Consider the following 15730-nt stretch of genomic DNA (forward strand, 5'->3'; position numbering starts at 1 on the left):
TGCAGAAACTGTTCTTGTGGAGTGTGCTTTAGTTCTCGCTGTCAGAGGCGTGTTAGCCTTTTCGTGACAGAACTGGATCGTGGATGAGACCCATGTGGCGATCGTGGCCTTAGTTACTGCCATTCCTTGTTTTCCTGGTCTGTAAGCGACCAGGAGCTGATCTGTTTTACTTATTTCCTTCGTCTTGTTTAGGTAGAATTTCGTGCATCTCTTGATATCTAATGTATGCAATGCCCGTTCTGCTGGACTAGATGGGTTTGGAAAGAAAGATTGTAATATCATTGGCTCGTTGAGGTCAATCTGTGTTGGTACCTTTGGAATAAATGTCGGGTTCGTCCGTAGATTTACATAGTTTTCAGTGAAATGTAGAAAAGGTTCCTTGACTGTAAAGGCTTGTATTTCGCTCACTCTCCTTGCAGAAGTAATAGCTAGTAAGAGGGATACCTTCCATGTGAGAAATTTAAGTTCCGCCTTTTGAATTGGTTCAAATGGTTGTCTCATCAACTGCACCAGGACCACATTGAGCTTCCATTCCAGAGGAGGCGCACGCACTGGGGGAAATGCGCGGAAAAGACCTCTCATGAACTGCTTTATAAGACTAGATGCACAGAGAGAAGGAATTTGAGGAGATTTCCTATAATGGGAAATTGCAGCCAGGTGAACCTTCCGTGAAGAGAAAGTGAGATCTGATTTAGCCAGAAAGAGGAGATACGGCAAAATCTGTTCAGCAGGAGCTTGGACTGGGTGAACGTTATTCCTTTTGCACCAGAAACAGAATCTTCTCCATTTCAAACGATATGTTTTGATAGTGCTTTCAGCACGGGATTTAGCAATGATCTCCCTAAACTCTTGCAGTATATTTAGGTCCTTAAATTCAAGGAATTCAGGAGCCGTAAATGAAGCGAGTGTGGGTCGGGATGATTCACTTGGCCCTTGTCCCTCGATAACACAGTTGAGGATGACAGCAGGCGTATGGGTTTCGACTCGGACATTAGAAGCAGTTCTGGGAACCAGTATTGCCTGGACCGACGTGGTGCTATCACAATCAGATGACAGACTTCCGATTTCATCTTGGTTAGCCACCTGGGAATTAACAGAATGGAGGGAAAAGTATAGGCATATATCCCTGACCATCACATTAAATGGCCTTCCCCCTTGACCCTGGTAGAGGGAATCTGCTGGCACAATACTGGCATTTGGCGTTCACCTCCGTTGCAAAGAGGTCCAACGCTGGCTTCCCTCATTTTCGAAATACCATGTCCAGCTGGATTTGTTCGAGCTCCCACTCATGACAACTGGACTGAGACCTGCTTAATGTGTCTGCTAGGGTATTGTGCAGACCTCTGACATGCTCGGCCTTTAACGAGATTCCATGGTGTGTTGTCCATTCCCATAATTCTTGCGCTTCCTGAGATAGCGTAATGGATCTTGTTCCTCCTTGCTTGTTGACATAGTATCAGATGGTCATATTGTCCGTACGAACCAACACGGAGGAGCCTGCCATCCTTGTCAGGAAAGCTGGAAGATAGAGGAATATGGCTAATAGCTCCAAGCTGTTGATGAGCTGCTTCCTCTGCGCCGAAGACCATTTGCCCTGAATTAGCAAGTCCTGTAGATAACCTCCCCAGCCCTCCATGGAGGCGTCCGTTGTTAAACCCTGAGCGAGATTTGTTGCCTGAAACTACAACTGTAGTGCTTTCACCATCCGTGCCGTGATTTGAATTACATCTTCAAAGGATCCCACAGCTTGCTGCCACTGTTTTTGCAGTTCTTCTTGAAGAGGCCTCATCTTCCGTCTGGCTAGAGGTACCAGATTTATCACTAAAGAGCACATTCCCAGGAGCGAATTATACATCTGTACAGAAACGGACCCATTTTTAGGCATTGCCTACGCAGCGCGCAAGCACTGCTTAGAAGGGGGACCTCTTGGAATCGCACAGGACTTTTTGGGAAACTGGTGCATGTACTACACTGTTCCCAATGAGCCCTCATGGATGTGTGGCGTTTACCTAGCGGGAGCGAGCAGCGGCGCCATCTGTTTGTAATTATAGGGCTCGCCGCTGCTCGCTCCCGCAAGGTAAGCGCTGCGCGTCCCTTTAACTTTCGCAGCTGCGGGGCATGCTTGTTTTACATGGGCTGGTGCACTTTTCCTGTACGGCCACGTTACTGGGCGCTTGCCACTGGATGTGTTGGGTAACTAGCGGTGCATTCAGACTGCTTTACAGTTTACAGTAAACAACAACTAGTTATTGTGTAAACTGTCTCGTAGTTCTAAGGGACGAGAAAAAGTCCAGGGTTACCCAACCAAGCAGGAAGTCAAGAAATGTAAGCGTATGGCAGGCATGGGTGCGCGCTCATGAGTTACCTACATAGAGACGGCCACGCCCCCCTGACACTGAAAAACAAAACCCAGTCATTCGTTTGTACGTGATCCCACTCTGTTTCTGGCATTCTAAGGGAACATGAAGTCTATGCGCACTGCCAAGTGAACTGCTAGATTCGGAGTAACATCAGTTTCCCGTACTGAATTAAGACCTGGTTGAAGTATGCGACATGACTATTTTACAGACTATTTGAACAGGTTTTTGTGCCCTGGGGAAGTGATATTAAATATTACGAAACACACTGGCATAAACAGAATGACCGCAAAATTGCAATTCCTAATTTTTAAATAATAGCAGTCCTCAGTATTAAATACAACGAATTGTGAAAGACTTGTATATTTAATTGTAGAGCTTCTGCGAGGATCTCACAGAAAAGTGTACCGCAACTCCGCAAGATTACGTAAAATAGCCTCTGTAGGGTGTGGAGCAGGACAATGCTTCTCACTTATATTGAGAGTACGTAGTCATTATACAGTTTGTGTGTTACGTGTAATGTTCTTTCACCTACCAGCACTGAAGTTTTTTCCCTGGGTGGCGAGATATCCGACTAGAGAGAGGTCAAGTGACCTGCGTGACAATTCCTCTGTGTCATGAAATCGGTAAAATGCATTTCAAGGTTCCCGCAGTTGAGCTAAGACTGCGCCCTTTACCTAAAAAGGAAAGATTTTTTCCAGCTCAGGTAAGAAACAAGTTACCTGTCTGTGTTTGTCGTGAAAAACATTCATCAAACTTTTATCCCCACACAACAAATAAATTATGTTTGCAAAAGCAATGGTGAGCATTTTCTTCAATTTTTGAAAACTTCAAAGCAAGAATATGCTGCGGAAGGCTGGTACATGTGCTCCCGCGCCCTATAATGTGAACCTCTCACCTGGGATCACGGCTTTATTGAGGTGAAATTGCCTCTCTATGCCTTCTTATCCTTCTTGTTCGCTTTGAGTGCCTAGCGAGCAGCACCATCAGAATTCTGAAACCCAATCAGAGGGCTTCCTTCCGTAGCTCCACCCATTCCATGCTTGGTCTCAAATGGTGTCTTTCTGGTCCGTTCTGCTGACGATTAAACTCATTCCTGACAAGGAGACTGAATTCACTGCAGATTGAATGAGTATACGTCCTCGCTCTGGCGTCTCGATAATTGTGGTGTGGACCTCACCCGTGCAAGAGCTGTACAATACTGAGTCATCAGCAAATTTCCCCGGATCTTTTATTTTAGAAAAAATTGTCACATCTACAAAGATAAAGAGAGCAGGAGGACTTTGAAATCATTAACCTTCAATACTGATACTTCAAAAGATATATGATACAACAAGTAACATCATACCTACTAGAGGTCAGGACTATTGGCTTTGTCAATGGTTGTTAGTTGCACAAGATAAACAAGCAACAACTATGGCTTGAATATATTATTGAAAAAGCTTTCACTTAAAGCACTGGTGACACCACGACAATGTTGCTGCTCCTGAGTTTCAAAAAGAGAAGGGCACCCCACGCCCCTGCCAAGGAGAACCATGCAACAAAAAAAGCATTGGCATAGCCAATAGGTCTCGCCTTTGGGACCTTATAAGTGTTTAGCCATGCAACAGTTGATGTTGTTGCACCAAGGACATTGTGCTGGATAACTAAACACTTATAAGGTCCCAAAGGCGAGACCTATTGGCTATGCCAATGCTTGTTTGATATGGTCTTAGCAAGCATTTGCAGACGTATCCATCTTTCCTGAGACAAGAACGCTTTTCATAGAATAGTGTCTATGGATGCTAACCAGGAAAGATATTACTTCAGTTGGAGGCAAAACCAATTTGTTCCTGTTTAGGGTAAGTCCCAACGTAATGAACAAATGAAGGCAAGCTTTCATTGCTCGATTGGCTGCTCAAAGCAGCAACAGCACAGAAGGCCAATCGTTGAGGTACTGAAATACTTGAAACCCCTGAGACCGCAGGGTTGCCGCTACTGGTGCCAGACACTTGGTGAAGATCTGTGGTGCAGATTTGAAGCCAAAGGGGAACACTTTGATTTGACAGTGGGTACCAGGCACCGTGAACCTTAGGAATTTCCGGTGTTTCAAATGGATTGGGATATGGAAATATGAGTCTTCCATGTCGAGCAAAGTCATAATATTGCCTCTGTTTAAGCAGCCAAGATATCGGAGTGTGTTACCATCGTGAACGTCTGCTTTTTGAGAAACTTGTTGAGATTCCTTAGGTCCAGAATCGGTCTCCATTCTCTGGATTTCTTTTTTTATTAGGAAAAAATGAGAATACATTTTTTTGCCCTTCTGAGTGAAAGGTACTTCTTTTATTGCCTCTTTGAGAAGCATGGCCAAGACTTCTTTTTGTAACAAGTGATGACGTAGGGGTGGGGGACCCTTGGGTGGAGGGGTTGGTGGCCGCTGAAGGAACTCAAGTGTGACCATTGGTGACTAGGTCCAACACCCAGCGATCTGATGTTATTTTGTGCCACCGTTGTACATAACTGGAAATTTTCGCACCCAGGGGTAGGGAGGGAAGATGGGCTGGTACCCTGACGTGCTCATTGCTTTCTGCCTAAGTCGTAGCCTTGTTGGGGTGCTCGGTTGCGGCCTCCCTGGCGAGAGAAACCAGCTGTAGATGGTGGACGATAAGATGAGGGGTTATAAGATTGCCGATATGGAGTTTGATATGGCTGATATTGTTGAACCCCATGGTATCCTCCTTTGTAATTGCGAATCCTCGCCCTCTAGCACCTCTGAATGGTAACCTTCGGTACTGCATAGCACCCAATGACTTTGCGGCATCCGTATAATTTTTGATTGCCAATAGAGCATCATCAATGTGTTTTCCAAAGAGTGACTCACCGACAAAAGCCTTATCTAGAACTTTTGCTTGTACTTCAGGTCTAAAGGTGGTTGCTCTTAGCCATCCCTGACGTCGAAGTACAGGCGCTCCAGCTAACGGTCTAAAACCAGTATTTGGCACATCAAGGGCACAGTCAATTGTCTCTGAAGCTGCATGCTCACCATCCAGCAGTATCTTGCGTGCATCCTGTCTGCTTACCTCCGGGATGAGGTCTATTAGCCCGGCAATGTCAGACCACATTTGGCGGTCATAGCAGCCGATAATGACTAGAGCATTCGTTGCACTGATTGTCAACAGCTGCTATTGAGGAAAATCTTTCTCCAAGAATGTCCATTCTATGCCCTTACTTATCCAGGGGGGTAGTAATCGGGGTAGCCAGGTTTTTAGATCGCCTTTGTGGAGTCAGGGAGATGACCGAATCTGCCTTACGTTGTCCAATAAGGCAAGATGGAGAGTCATCCGGAGCCCTATAATTCTTCTCCAGATGAAGCAGTGCTCGTGGAATGTACACTGGTGTTTTCATAATCCTAATGCCCTCCTGCCATATATGGTCAATGATAGGTATGGAGCATATCACTATCCTTGTGTAATCCTTGAAGTCATCCATGAAGTCATGTAGGAAACATTCGGTTTGCTTCACAGCAATAGGCAAATCAAACCTGTCGGCTGTCGTCTGCATTAAGTTGTGAAACCACCCAATATCCTCTGGAGGAGAGTCTGACAGAAGGTGAGGAGGAGGGGATGGTGTTGGAATCACGTAGTCATCGCAAGGGTCAGGACCAGATATTGGATCTGGCAGTTCACCTTCCTCTACATCTTCTTTCGAGGAGGAAGTGTTCTGTGCTCCGGGGTCAACTGCCCCCGAGCCCAGCAAATTCACAGGTGTGCTAGGCAGTTGAGGACCCAGTGTTCCTGCAGGTTATTCCACTTGAGGTACCGGATTCTCATTTGGCTTCCCATTGTATTAAGATGCATCTTCAAGACAGCTTGTATCACCCACAAAGACCTTCATACAAAAAGAAAAATACCTTGAAACCAAACTATCTAGAGCAGGAAGAGACCAGGCCCTGAAAAACTCAAACTCACTCCTTCTCATACCACTGAAGATTAAATAAACCCCGGCACGCTCTTTCTCAGGAAATGGTCCTAGAATTTGGAGCGAACTCCTTAAGGTTTTCCGCTGCAACCCCTCTTTTTTATGCTTCCAACAAGATTTCAAATCTCTACTGCTTAACTGTTACTGTTCAATACGCTCACAAGATGATCCACGTTTCCCAAAGATCCAACCCCTTTTGACAAAATCCTTCTAATCTTTGGGCTGTCGCTAATGCCACTACCTAAATGCTGTAAGTTCCATTCTTGTTTTGATTGCTTTAACCCTCATGAATCGGTTTTCTTCTATACCTGTAAAGCGCTCTGATTCCTTCGGTTCCAGCTGGCGCTGTATAAAACTCAACAATAAATAAATAAATAAAATGATTCTCTGATTGATGTTGCTGAGGAGGGAATCATTGTCTCTAATCCGCCAACATGGCTTGAAGATCCTCGATTAACAATGGCGGTAAGTGGGCCATGTCCCTGGGGCATGGTTCCGGTCCGAAGTTAAATTGAGAACTATGACATGGAGTCATATACCCTTGCTGATAATACTACGCCTCTTCATGGTAGCCTTCATCCTCCTGGCACTGCACATGAAGCTCAGATGGGCTGTGAGCTACCCCATAGAGGCCATCATCATCATCATCATCCTCTACATATCCTTCCAATAGAAGTGATGGAAACAAAGGCGATACCTTGCTATAGTCCTGCATAGATGGGTGTAAGGAGGTCTTTGTCACTCTAGTGACCTGAGTAATCTTCGTCGACGGAGGCAATGATGGTGCAGAAATTATGTGAAAGGGCACTTCTTTCGTCGACGGTGCAGCCGTCGACAGTATTGTTATCAACGATATTTTTGTCAACGGTGTCGTCATCGATTATGTATTCGTCGACGATGTCTCTGCCTTCTCTGGGACGCTTAAAATGTTTTCTTCCCTCACCTGAGGAACTGTCTTTGGATCTAGCCCTCTTGTGGGATGTTGAAGCACTGCCCTCATTTTCATCAGAAAAGTGGGATTGTTGTTTTTTGGTTTGGAGCCACAATAACAATCTTCCCTCTCTGTCCTTGAGGGTCTTGTTTGAGAAAGTGCAACAGATTTTACAATCTCTCACCTCATGCTTAGGATATAGGCAATAAACACATTCCTTGTGCGGATCATTCGCATGGACCCTTTTCTTCCCACAGGTTTTACATGGGCGGAAAAGGCCTTTTTTGTCTGACTTGATGTCCAGATTTGGTGAAAAGAAGAAACTGAGTAGCACTCAGGGAGACTCTCTTCCACACGACGTGCGGTGAAAATCTGATGAGAACTTGCCTCTGCTGGGAGTGTTCTAGAGGGTGCTAACAGCTGATTGGATGGATGACAACATTTGGTCTTTTTTTAAAAAAAAAGACAGATAAGCTAATGTTTAGATGTCCTTGGGCCATTATAACCTATGAAGTATTTAAGGCACTGCTTGAATATTTTACCGTGGTACTCCCATCTCAACGACGGGGAAAGATTCAGGCATGTGAATCTATGAAAGCTACCCCAATATTTGATAGTACAGTTGTAAGTAGGCCTCCCAGTCACAAGAAGTATACTTACAGGCATGCCACCTATGGAATATTTCTGATGGTTTAAAAATAAAAAAAATGTAATTAGGTAACAATCTAGAGAAGGTGCTTCTGGATATTTTTACAGGAAAATAATTTTTTTTCCTCAATGGAATTCTTTGCAAAATGCCAAAGAATTCCACTGGAATTTCCATGCACAGGGAATTTTCAAGAAAAACATTTATTAAGTGGACCTCCGTAAGACGCTGTTACAATTGTTTAAATACTTAAAGTGTGCAGAATAAAAAGGTGTCCAAAATGTTTTTCTTTTCAAGGCATTTTGACAGAATACAGACGCACGTGCGAATGAATCCTCGTTCACAAAGGTATTTATTAATTACATTTTTTATAGTGATTAGCAATGGCTGGGCAAAAGTGCACACACAAGAGCAGTGTGCTTCCATAATTGTCAGAGGTGGTACATAGGCAAAATCCACCACATAAAGTTTAAAATACACTGTACTTTGTTTAAAAAAAAAGAAACAAATAAACAGGAGTTGGCATGCAGCTCACTATATGGTACTCAGTAAGAACAATAGTTACTTACCTGTAAACAGGTGGTTCTCCAGTATTGGTGTCTTTCATAGATTCACATGCCTGAATCATTCCCCGTCGTCGGAGTGGGAGTCCCACGGTATATATAAAAGCAATAAATGCCCAAAAAACTTATAGCAAATATCAGAGATACCAAACCAGGAAGTAAAGTAGCACCAGCTACAGTAGAAAAAACTTCCACATTAGTGACTATCCTAGTCGTTATGTATTAGTCCAAACTGCGACCAATCAGGCGACAGCACCCACCAGAATGTCCTCCCCAGAGGCTCAGGCTCTCAGATTTTCTCGCACGGGAGTGAAACCCTAAAATGCCTGAGTGAGTCTCTGGGGGGAGGCGGGCGGGTTGCATGTGAATCTATGAAAGACACCAATACTGGAGAACCACCTGTTTACAGGTAAGTAACTATTGTTCTTCTCCAGTATTAGGGGTGTCTTTCATAGATTCACATGCCTGAATCAGAATAGTAAGCAGTACTCCTAACATAAGGCTCGTAAACGTCAGAGTATCAAATGCAGATATATATACATATATATATATATATATATATATATATATAACAGAATACCAGTTATACCATAAGCATCGAATCTGAAAGAACGTCTAAAGAGCATATAGGAGGAGGAGGAAACAGAGGCTCACCTTATTTGAAAAGATTACGCAGCACTGCTCTTCCAACCGAAGCCTCTGCGTCGTCTGTTGAATCTAGACAGTAGTGTCTAGTAAAGGTGTGTCTGCTAGACCATGTAGCAGCTCTGCAGATCTGTCGAAGAGGCACACCAGCAAAAAGGGCAGTGGAAGAGCTAACCGCCCTTGTAGAATGTGCTCTTGGCAAGGCCTGTAAGGGTCTACCGGCCTGCTGATGACAAAGTCCAATCGTAGAGGAGACCCATCTAGCAATGGTCTGTTTTGAAACTGCAAAGCCCCGGCGTTGCCGCCCATAAGCCACGAACAGTTGGTCTGTCTTGGGGATGCCAGAAGTTCTGGAGAGATAAAACTTGGACATCTTCTAATGTCTAATGAATGTAGTGCTCTTTCAGTCGTAGACTGTGGGGTTGGAAAGAATGTCTTGAGGACAACCGGCTCATTCAGATGAAAGTCCCGAGGCACGTTAGGCATGTACGTTGGATTAGTACGCAGTACCACTGAGTCCGTGGTGAATTGGATGAAAGGTGCCTTAGATGTAAATGCTTGAATATCGCTTACCCTTCTAGCAGATGTTAAGGCTAGTAACAACGACACTTTCCATGTCAGAAATTTCAGGTCCACCTTATGGATCGGCTCGAAAGGGTGACGCATGAGCTGAGTTAGTACGACATTCAGATGCCATGTAGGAGGAGGTTTCCGCACCGGCGGAAACATACGAAACAATCCTTTGAAGAATTGCTGTATACTCCGCACAGAGTTATCGTGAACTGTATGAAAAGGCTAAAGAATCGATAAGACCTGAACCTAACTGACTCTAATAGAGGAATGTCAAAGCCAATAAAAAAAGAAAATGACACCTTTCTAAGTCATCTTAGATCATCACTGAGGATAGGTTCAAAGGATAGCACATGAACTGCGCTATGACCACATTGAGATGTCTCGATGGTAATGGACGAACTGGCGTAGAAAAAACCTTCTGAAAATTCCTTTGAAGGATTGATTTATATTTTTTGAAGAATAAAAAGATGTGGTCCCATCTCGTCGGCATCTGGAGCTGCTGCCAGTAAAAAACTAGTAGAGTTGCATGAGGCAATCCTAGTAAAAGGATGAAGTACAACCGAACAATATCAGATACCGCAAAAAAAACATTTCCATTTGAGACCACGTCCCTGTTATGGCTAACACTTCCTTGCAAACCGCAGGGATGTGTAGATGGGCGAACCAAAGGCAATCAGGCCGCTGACCTCAAAAATGGCTGTTCCGGGTGATAAACCTGGCCGCTCTGGAAGAAAAATAGATCCGGAGGTGGACACAACCGAATTGATTCGCACTCCGACTGGAAAAAAGAGAAACTCAGTAAACCAGTCTTGGCGAAGCCATCAGGGGTAAAGAGGAACCCTCGACACCACTATCTTGTTCTTCCGCAGAACTTTGAGACCCAAAGGTATCGGTGGAAAATGGAAGCAGATTGAAATCAGTTGGACGACAAACGCATATCCCTGTAAATCCTTGTGGGGATGCCAACTTGAAAAGAACCAGTATGTGCTGTTCCTCTTGGTCGCGAAAAGACCAGATCTGGATGCACCCCTCTGCCGAAATTTGAATCCACCGTCCGTAGAAGAAAACTCACTCGAGAGTGGAAATTGTCGTCCTGCTGAGAGTGCCTGCCAGACTGTTTCTTGTACCAAGAACATGCAATCGCCAGAAAGTTGAGTGTGCGTTGTATCGCTCATGCCCATAGATCACAAGCTTCCTGAGGCAACAAAGGTGATCTAGTCTTTGTGTTTAGTGACATAGTGCATACCAGTTGTATTGTCTATGCGCCACAGTACAGTTGTCTCCTTGAAATTATTTAGTAACAAAATTGGAGGACAAGGAATATGGCTCTTCGCTCAGCAGAGTGATGTACCAAGCCTCTTATATGAGGGCTCCATTTCCCGTAGACCTTCAGCCCCTAAAAGAGTGCTCCCCAATTCCCGAGGGATGCGTCTATGGTGATTGTGCAATGTAAAACCTTTTTGAAGGAAAAAACACACCTTGTGTACAAATTTCTGTCTTGGATTCACCCAAGAAAAAACCTCTCGCATCGAGGAGTGATTGTAATGAGATGTTCAGATGAATCAGAGACCTGAAACCACTGCTTATGCAGTTGCTTTAGCAGCTTTATCCAGTGCAGAAGGACACCAACAGGATGCAGGTGGAGGTCATGGCCAATTGAAATTTCGAGAATCTAATGAAATAGGCTGTAATGTACGTAAAAGAAACAGCAAGAAAGAGCTGCAGGCTTCTCATTCGCAAGAGACAAAAAAACCCTTGCTGGATTAGCATTGATTGTTGTTCCTAGAAAATCCTGTGTCGTAACTAGGAATAATTAGGACTTGACATGGTATATTGATAACAATCAGGCATTGAAACAGTGACTGCAAAGTGTGGATGCACTGGATTGCTTATTAGGAAGAGTGATCCTTCTTAAATAAACTAGTCTCAGAAATGATGAATGCGTATGTATTGCAGACACAGATAGGCTGCCAGAATCTAGATAAGAATCACGTGGAGTGGACCGAGAGTCCTAAAAAGATAGGCCTGTGATAGAAAATGATTATAACTTAGAGGAAAGAGCAGCCACGTCCTGTGCTGTGGAAGGATTGGCACCTGAACCTTGACACTCTGGAGGTCGAGTGCACATGTCAGGTCCTCTGGCAGTAACATTTGAAAAACCTTATGAGGTACAACATTTGAAAAAATTTGCGCAGAGATGACAAAAATCCGGCGCTACATTTCTGACCAGCTAGTTGATGAGGAACTGAGAGGAAAAAACCTAACTTCTTATTAGATTCAGAACCACTCCGACGGTCCCTGATGTATCCATAAGTCAATTTGTGAATGACTCACTTAGATGAGGTGAATGCGGTCACTATGAAGGCGTAGCAGAAAAGAAATAGCCAAATTCTAGAGCATGCCCTTATGGCATCACAATTAGAATTCCCCACAGATAAATGGCATCGGTGACCAAATTAATCCCAGAGATATTCCACTCTTATCCCACTTGGAATGGACTAAGAGGGTGAGCTCTAAAGTAAGTCGTAGTTTCCTGGAAAAACGGCTTCCTGTATACGATTTAGAGTCGAATAATACAGTTGTATACCAGATACTGGGTGGAACTCCTTGGAATAAAATGTGAAAACTGTCCTCGGGCACCACGAAAGGGTGATCCCCGTACTGTAGAGAACCGAAGGCGCGGTATTGTCTGGCCAATATGATGGCCCAGAAGTAACATCTATAAAAAGGTACGGCCATTATCTCAGTTTGCACTTGTGGGCGAGGAACCAAGGGTTCTTCCAACCCTAACTTCGCAACACAATACTGCAAAACTTGGGGGTGCAATGTGCACTGCACAGTGTCTTGTAGATGATGATCTCCTTCCATTCTCTTTGTTAAAAATTCTAGAAGCGTCAGTTCAGGGGTATTCATGGATACGCACATTCTGTGCCCCTATGTCCAAATTGATCGTGTCCAGAGAGCTAAAAGATTGCCAGAGAGCCACCAGCGCCGATCTTTGGCTTAAGCAGAGCTCAAAATCTCTGCTAAAAGGAGGCTACGACTAATAAGTAGGCTAAAGGAACACTGTACATAAACCCCAACTGAATCAAGCGTCGACGAACCTAACCATGGACTGGGTACAGCATCAGAGAGGTCAACTAAAACGTGACCCTCAGTGTCCGCATAGGAAAACTGTTGCAGACTTAAACTACTATGGATGTGACCGCTGACGCTGTCAGTCTACAAACCCTCCGTAGACGTACTACTTGTTGTCCACGAAACTGATCCTTAACTTGGCCAACATTCAACAATAAAACTCACCATCACTGAGGATGTTTGATGAACAGAGCATTTTGTCGACTTAGAATGTCGCCGACGAGCCTGCTATTGACTAAGCTGAACTGCTGTCAATGGGCCAACTCTATACGGACCTAAAGCCTGCGGGCCAACTGCCGATGTGCCCACTGTTAATGGCCCCAACTGCACTGTCTATAGGTCCACTGTTGACAGCCAAGAGATGCTGGGTGCCAATGGCCAACTGCCGATAGACCACATGTCAGAAGGGCCACTGTCAGTGGCCCACTGGTATTGAGCCAACCGTCGCCAAAGCCTTCGGTTGACTATTTCAGCTGAATAGGCTCTCGAACGTCGACGAGACTCTTCACCGTCGACGAGGCACCTCACCGTCGACGAGGCACCTCACCGTCGACGAGGCACCTCACCGTCGACGAGTCATCTCACCGTCGACGAGGCTCCTCACCGTCGACGAGGCTCCTCACCGTCGACGAGGCTCCTCACCGTCGACGAGGCTCCTCACCGTCGACGAGGCTCCTCACCGTCGACGAGGCTCCTCACCGTCGACGAGGCTCCTCACCGTCGACGAGGCTCCTCACCGTCGACGAGGCTCCTCACCGTCGACGAGCCATCTCACCGTCGACGAGGCTCCTCGCCGTCGACGATTGCTCTTCACCGTCGACGAGGAACACCCTGCACCTTCAACGAGGCCCGTCGTCGACGGAGCTCCCTCGTCGTCGACGAGGCTCGTCGTCGACGAAGCCCCCTCGCCGTCGACGATGCTTCTCGTCGACGATGCCACCATCACGGTCGACGAGGCATGTCGTCGACGAGGCTAAACTCGTCGTCGAGGCCCACCATCGACGAGGCAAAATTGCACTCGGTTATGAGGCTGTTTGTCGACGAAGCTCCTTGTCGGTTGCGCAGCTCCCTGCGACTTACAACCAGTGCATAAGAGGGCACTGTCAACAGGATCCTGTAGCCCTGTGACACCGTAGAGCACCAGTGACGGCTGATATTGTCGTCGTAGAATACAAAGAGCGTCTTGTCAACCAGCTGGCACGTTCTCAGAAGAAAAGTGCGCAGAACGAGTCTAAACGCCTGAGAGTAAATCTCGTGGGCGTAGATGTGGGAGGCAGACTCAGAGTAGGTCAAAGACCCTTTACTTTTGAAGCAACCTCAGCTGGTGAAGTAAAGTCAAAAACATCACTGCAACATTAAGGCGCCATATAAATAAAGAAAATCCTCCCACATCAGAAGGGGGGTAGCCAAATCTCAAGAACATCCCCTTCTCATCCTACCATGTCAGCGACAGGCAGAGAAATGATCCATATATTCGTGAAGATAACCGGAAACGGTCTCAGCTTTCCACAAGTGACACAGGGTCAACAAACAGACTTCATGTAAGAAGACATCACAAAATTTTATATAAATGAAATAAATGAAGAAACTGAGCAGAGCTCAGGGAGACTCCCTTCACACGACGTGCGGTAAAAAATCTGAGAGCCTGAGCCTCTGGGGAGGACATTCTGGTGGGTGCTGTCGCCTGATTGGTTGCAGTTTGGACTAATACATAACGACTAGGATAGTCACTAATGTGGACGTTTTTTCTACTGTAGCTGGTGCTACTTTACTTCCTGGTTTGGTATCTCTGATATTTGCTATAAGTTTTTTTGGCATTTATTGCTTTTATATATACCGTGGGACTCCCACTCCGACGACGGGGAATGATTCAGGCATGTGAATCTATGAAAGACACCCCTAATACTGGAGAACTTAACTGTCCACTCTTAGTGTGCCACATCTTAGATACCTCCAGCCAACTCTACCCTTATGGGAAAGATAGTCAAGTATCTGGAGTAATTTTACCATTCATCTCCAAGGTGGCCCTCCGTCAGACACTAGTTTGAGGCAGCTGCTTCTGGCTGAGGCTCACTATCACTCTTTGGAGTACTTTGGCCCACTTTTACTTTGTGCGATGAACGCAGTGTCTGCGGCCTGAAATGGTGGTGGCCTCCTTTTGTTAATGTGTCATACCTCATGATTACACAAGAATAGATTAGACTCACCTTTGGGTCTGTGCCGAGGGCTTTCTGGCTCACTCCTTCGGCTGCTCCGCTCGCTGCCTCGTTCGCTGCCTCGTTCGCTACTTCGCTCGCTGCTCCTCTCGCTATTCCGCTCACTGCTCCTCTCGGAATTGCCATCTCGGTCGTATCTACTGCTTCCACTATGCCTACTCCTGTCTCGCTCTTCTGGATAGCCAGGATTTCACAAATGATAAGAACAGGAACAAAAAAAACATTACCAAATGCCTTTTTTTTTTTTTACTTGTGCTTTCCAGTTTGCCTCTAAAGAGTTAGCATTTCTTGACTACACAGACACAAACCCACCAGGTCTATTTTATCTGCCATCTTACCAGATCACTCAGGACAACAGGCACAGCTCATGTCGACTGCATTACATTCTTAATTGAAAAGAGAAGGATCTGAGAGGAAGGGTAAGGTGAGGGGGACTGAGGGCAAAGGCGAGCTCTGTCGGAAGGCTGTCAAAGGATGGCTACACTGCGGTGCTGCACACATTGTACATTATCTAATCATACGTCACTCCTATTATGAAGAATAAGTGAAAGAGTGATAGAAGGGATGATTTAAGGTGGAAAGGTGTAGGGAGCAAAAGGAAGCCCACATGAATCTACCAATTTAAATGCTCCCTGCAATACTGCTGAGTGTTATGGCCTTCCAGTCCACTAGGGAAACAGAGAAAGGTAGGAAGTAAAATGAGG

The 15730-nt window shown here is 45.4% G+C and overlaps 1 protein-coding gene across 1 annotated transcript in view; it reads right to left on the minus strand.

Moving 5' to 3' along the window:
• DHX38 (DEAH-box helicase 38) overlaps positions 1–15730 on the minus strand; it is a 1077951-nt gene that overhangs the window by 958179 nt on the left and 104042 nt on the right. Inside the window, exon 4 of the mRNA XM_078670369.1 lies at positions 15018–15200. Coding sequence (XP_078526495.1) covers positions 15018–15200 — 183 coding nt within the window. The remainder of the gene's footprint in view (positions 1–15017; positions 15201–15730) is intronic.

Source organism: Lissotriton helveticus, chromosome 12 (genome assembly GCF_964261635.1).
Source record: "Lissotriton helveticus chromosome 12, aLisHel1.1, whole genome shotgun sequence".
Taxonomy (NCBI): Eukaryota; Metazoa; Chordata; class Amphibia; order Caudata; family Salamandridae; genus Lissotriton; species Lissotriton helveticus.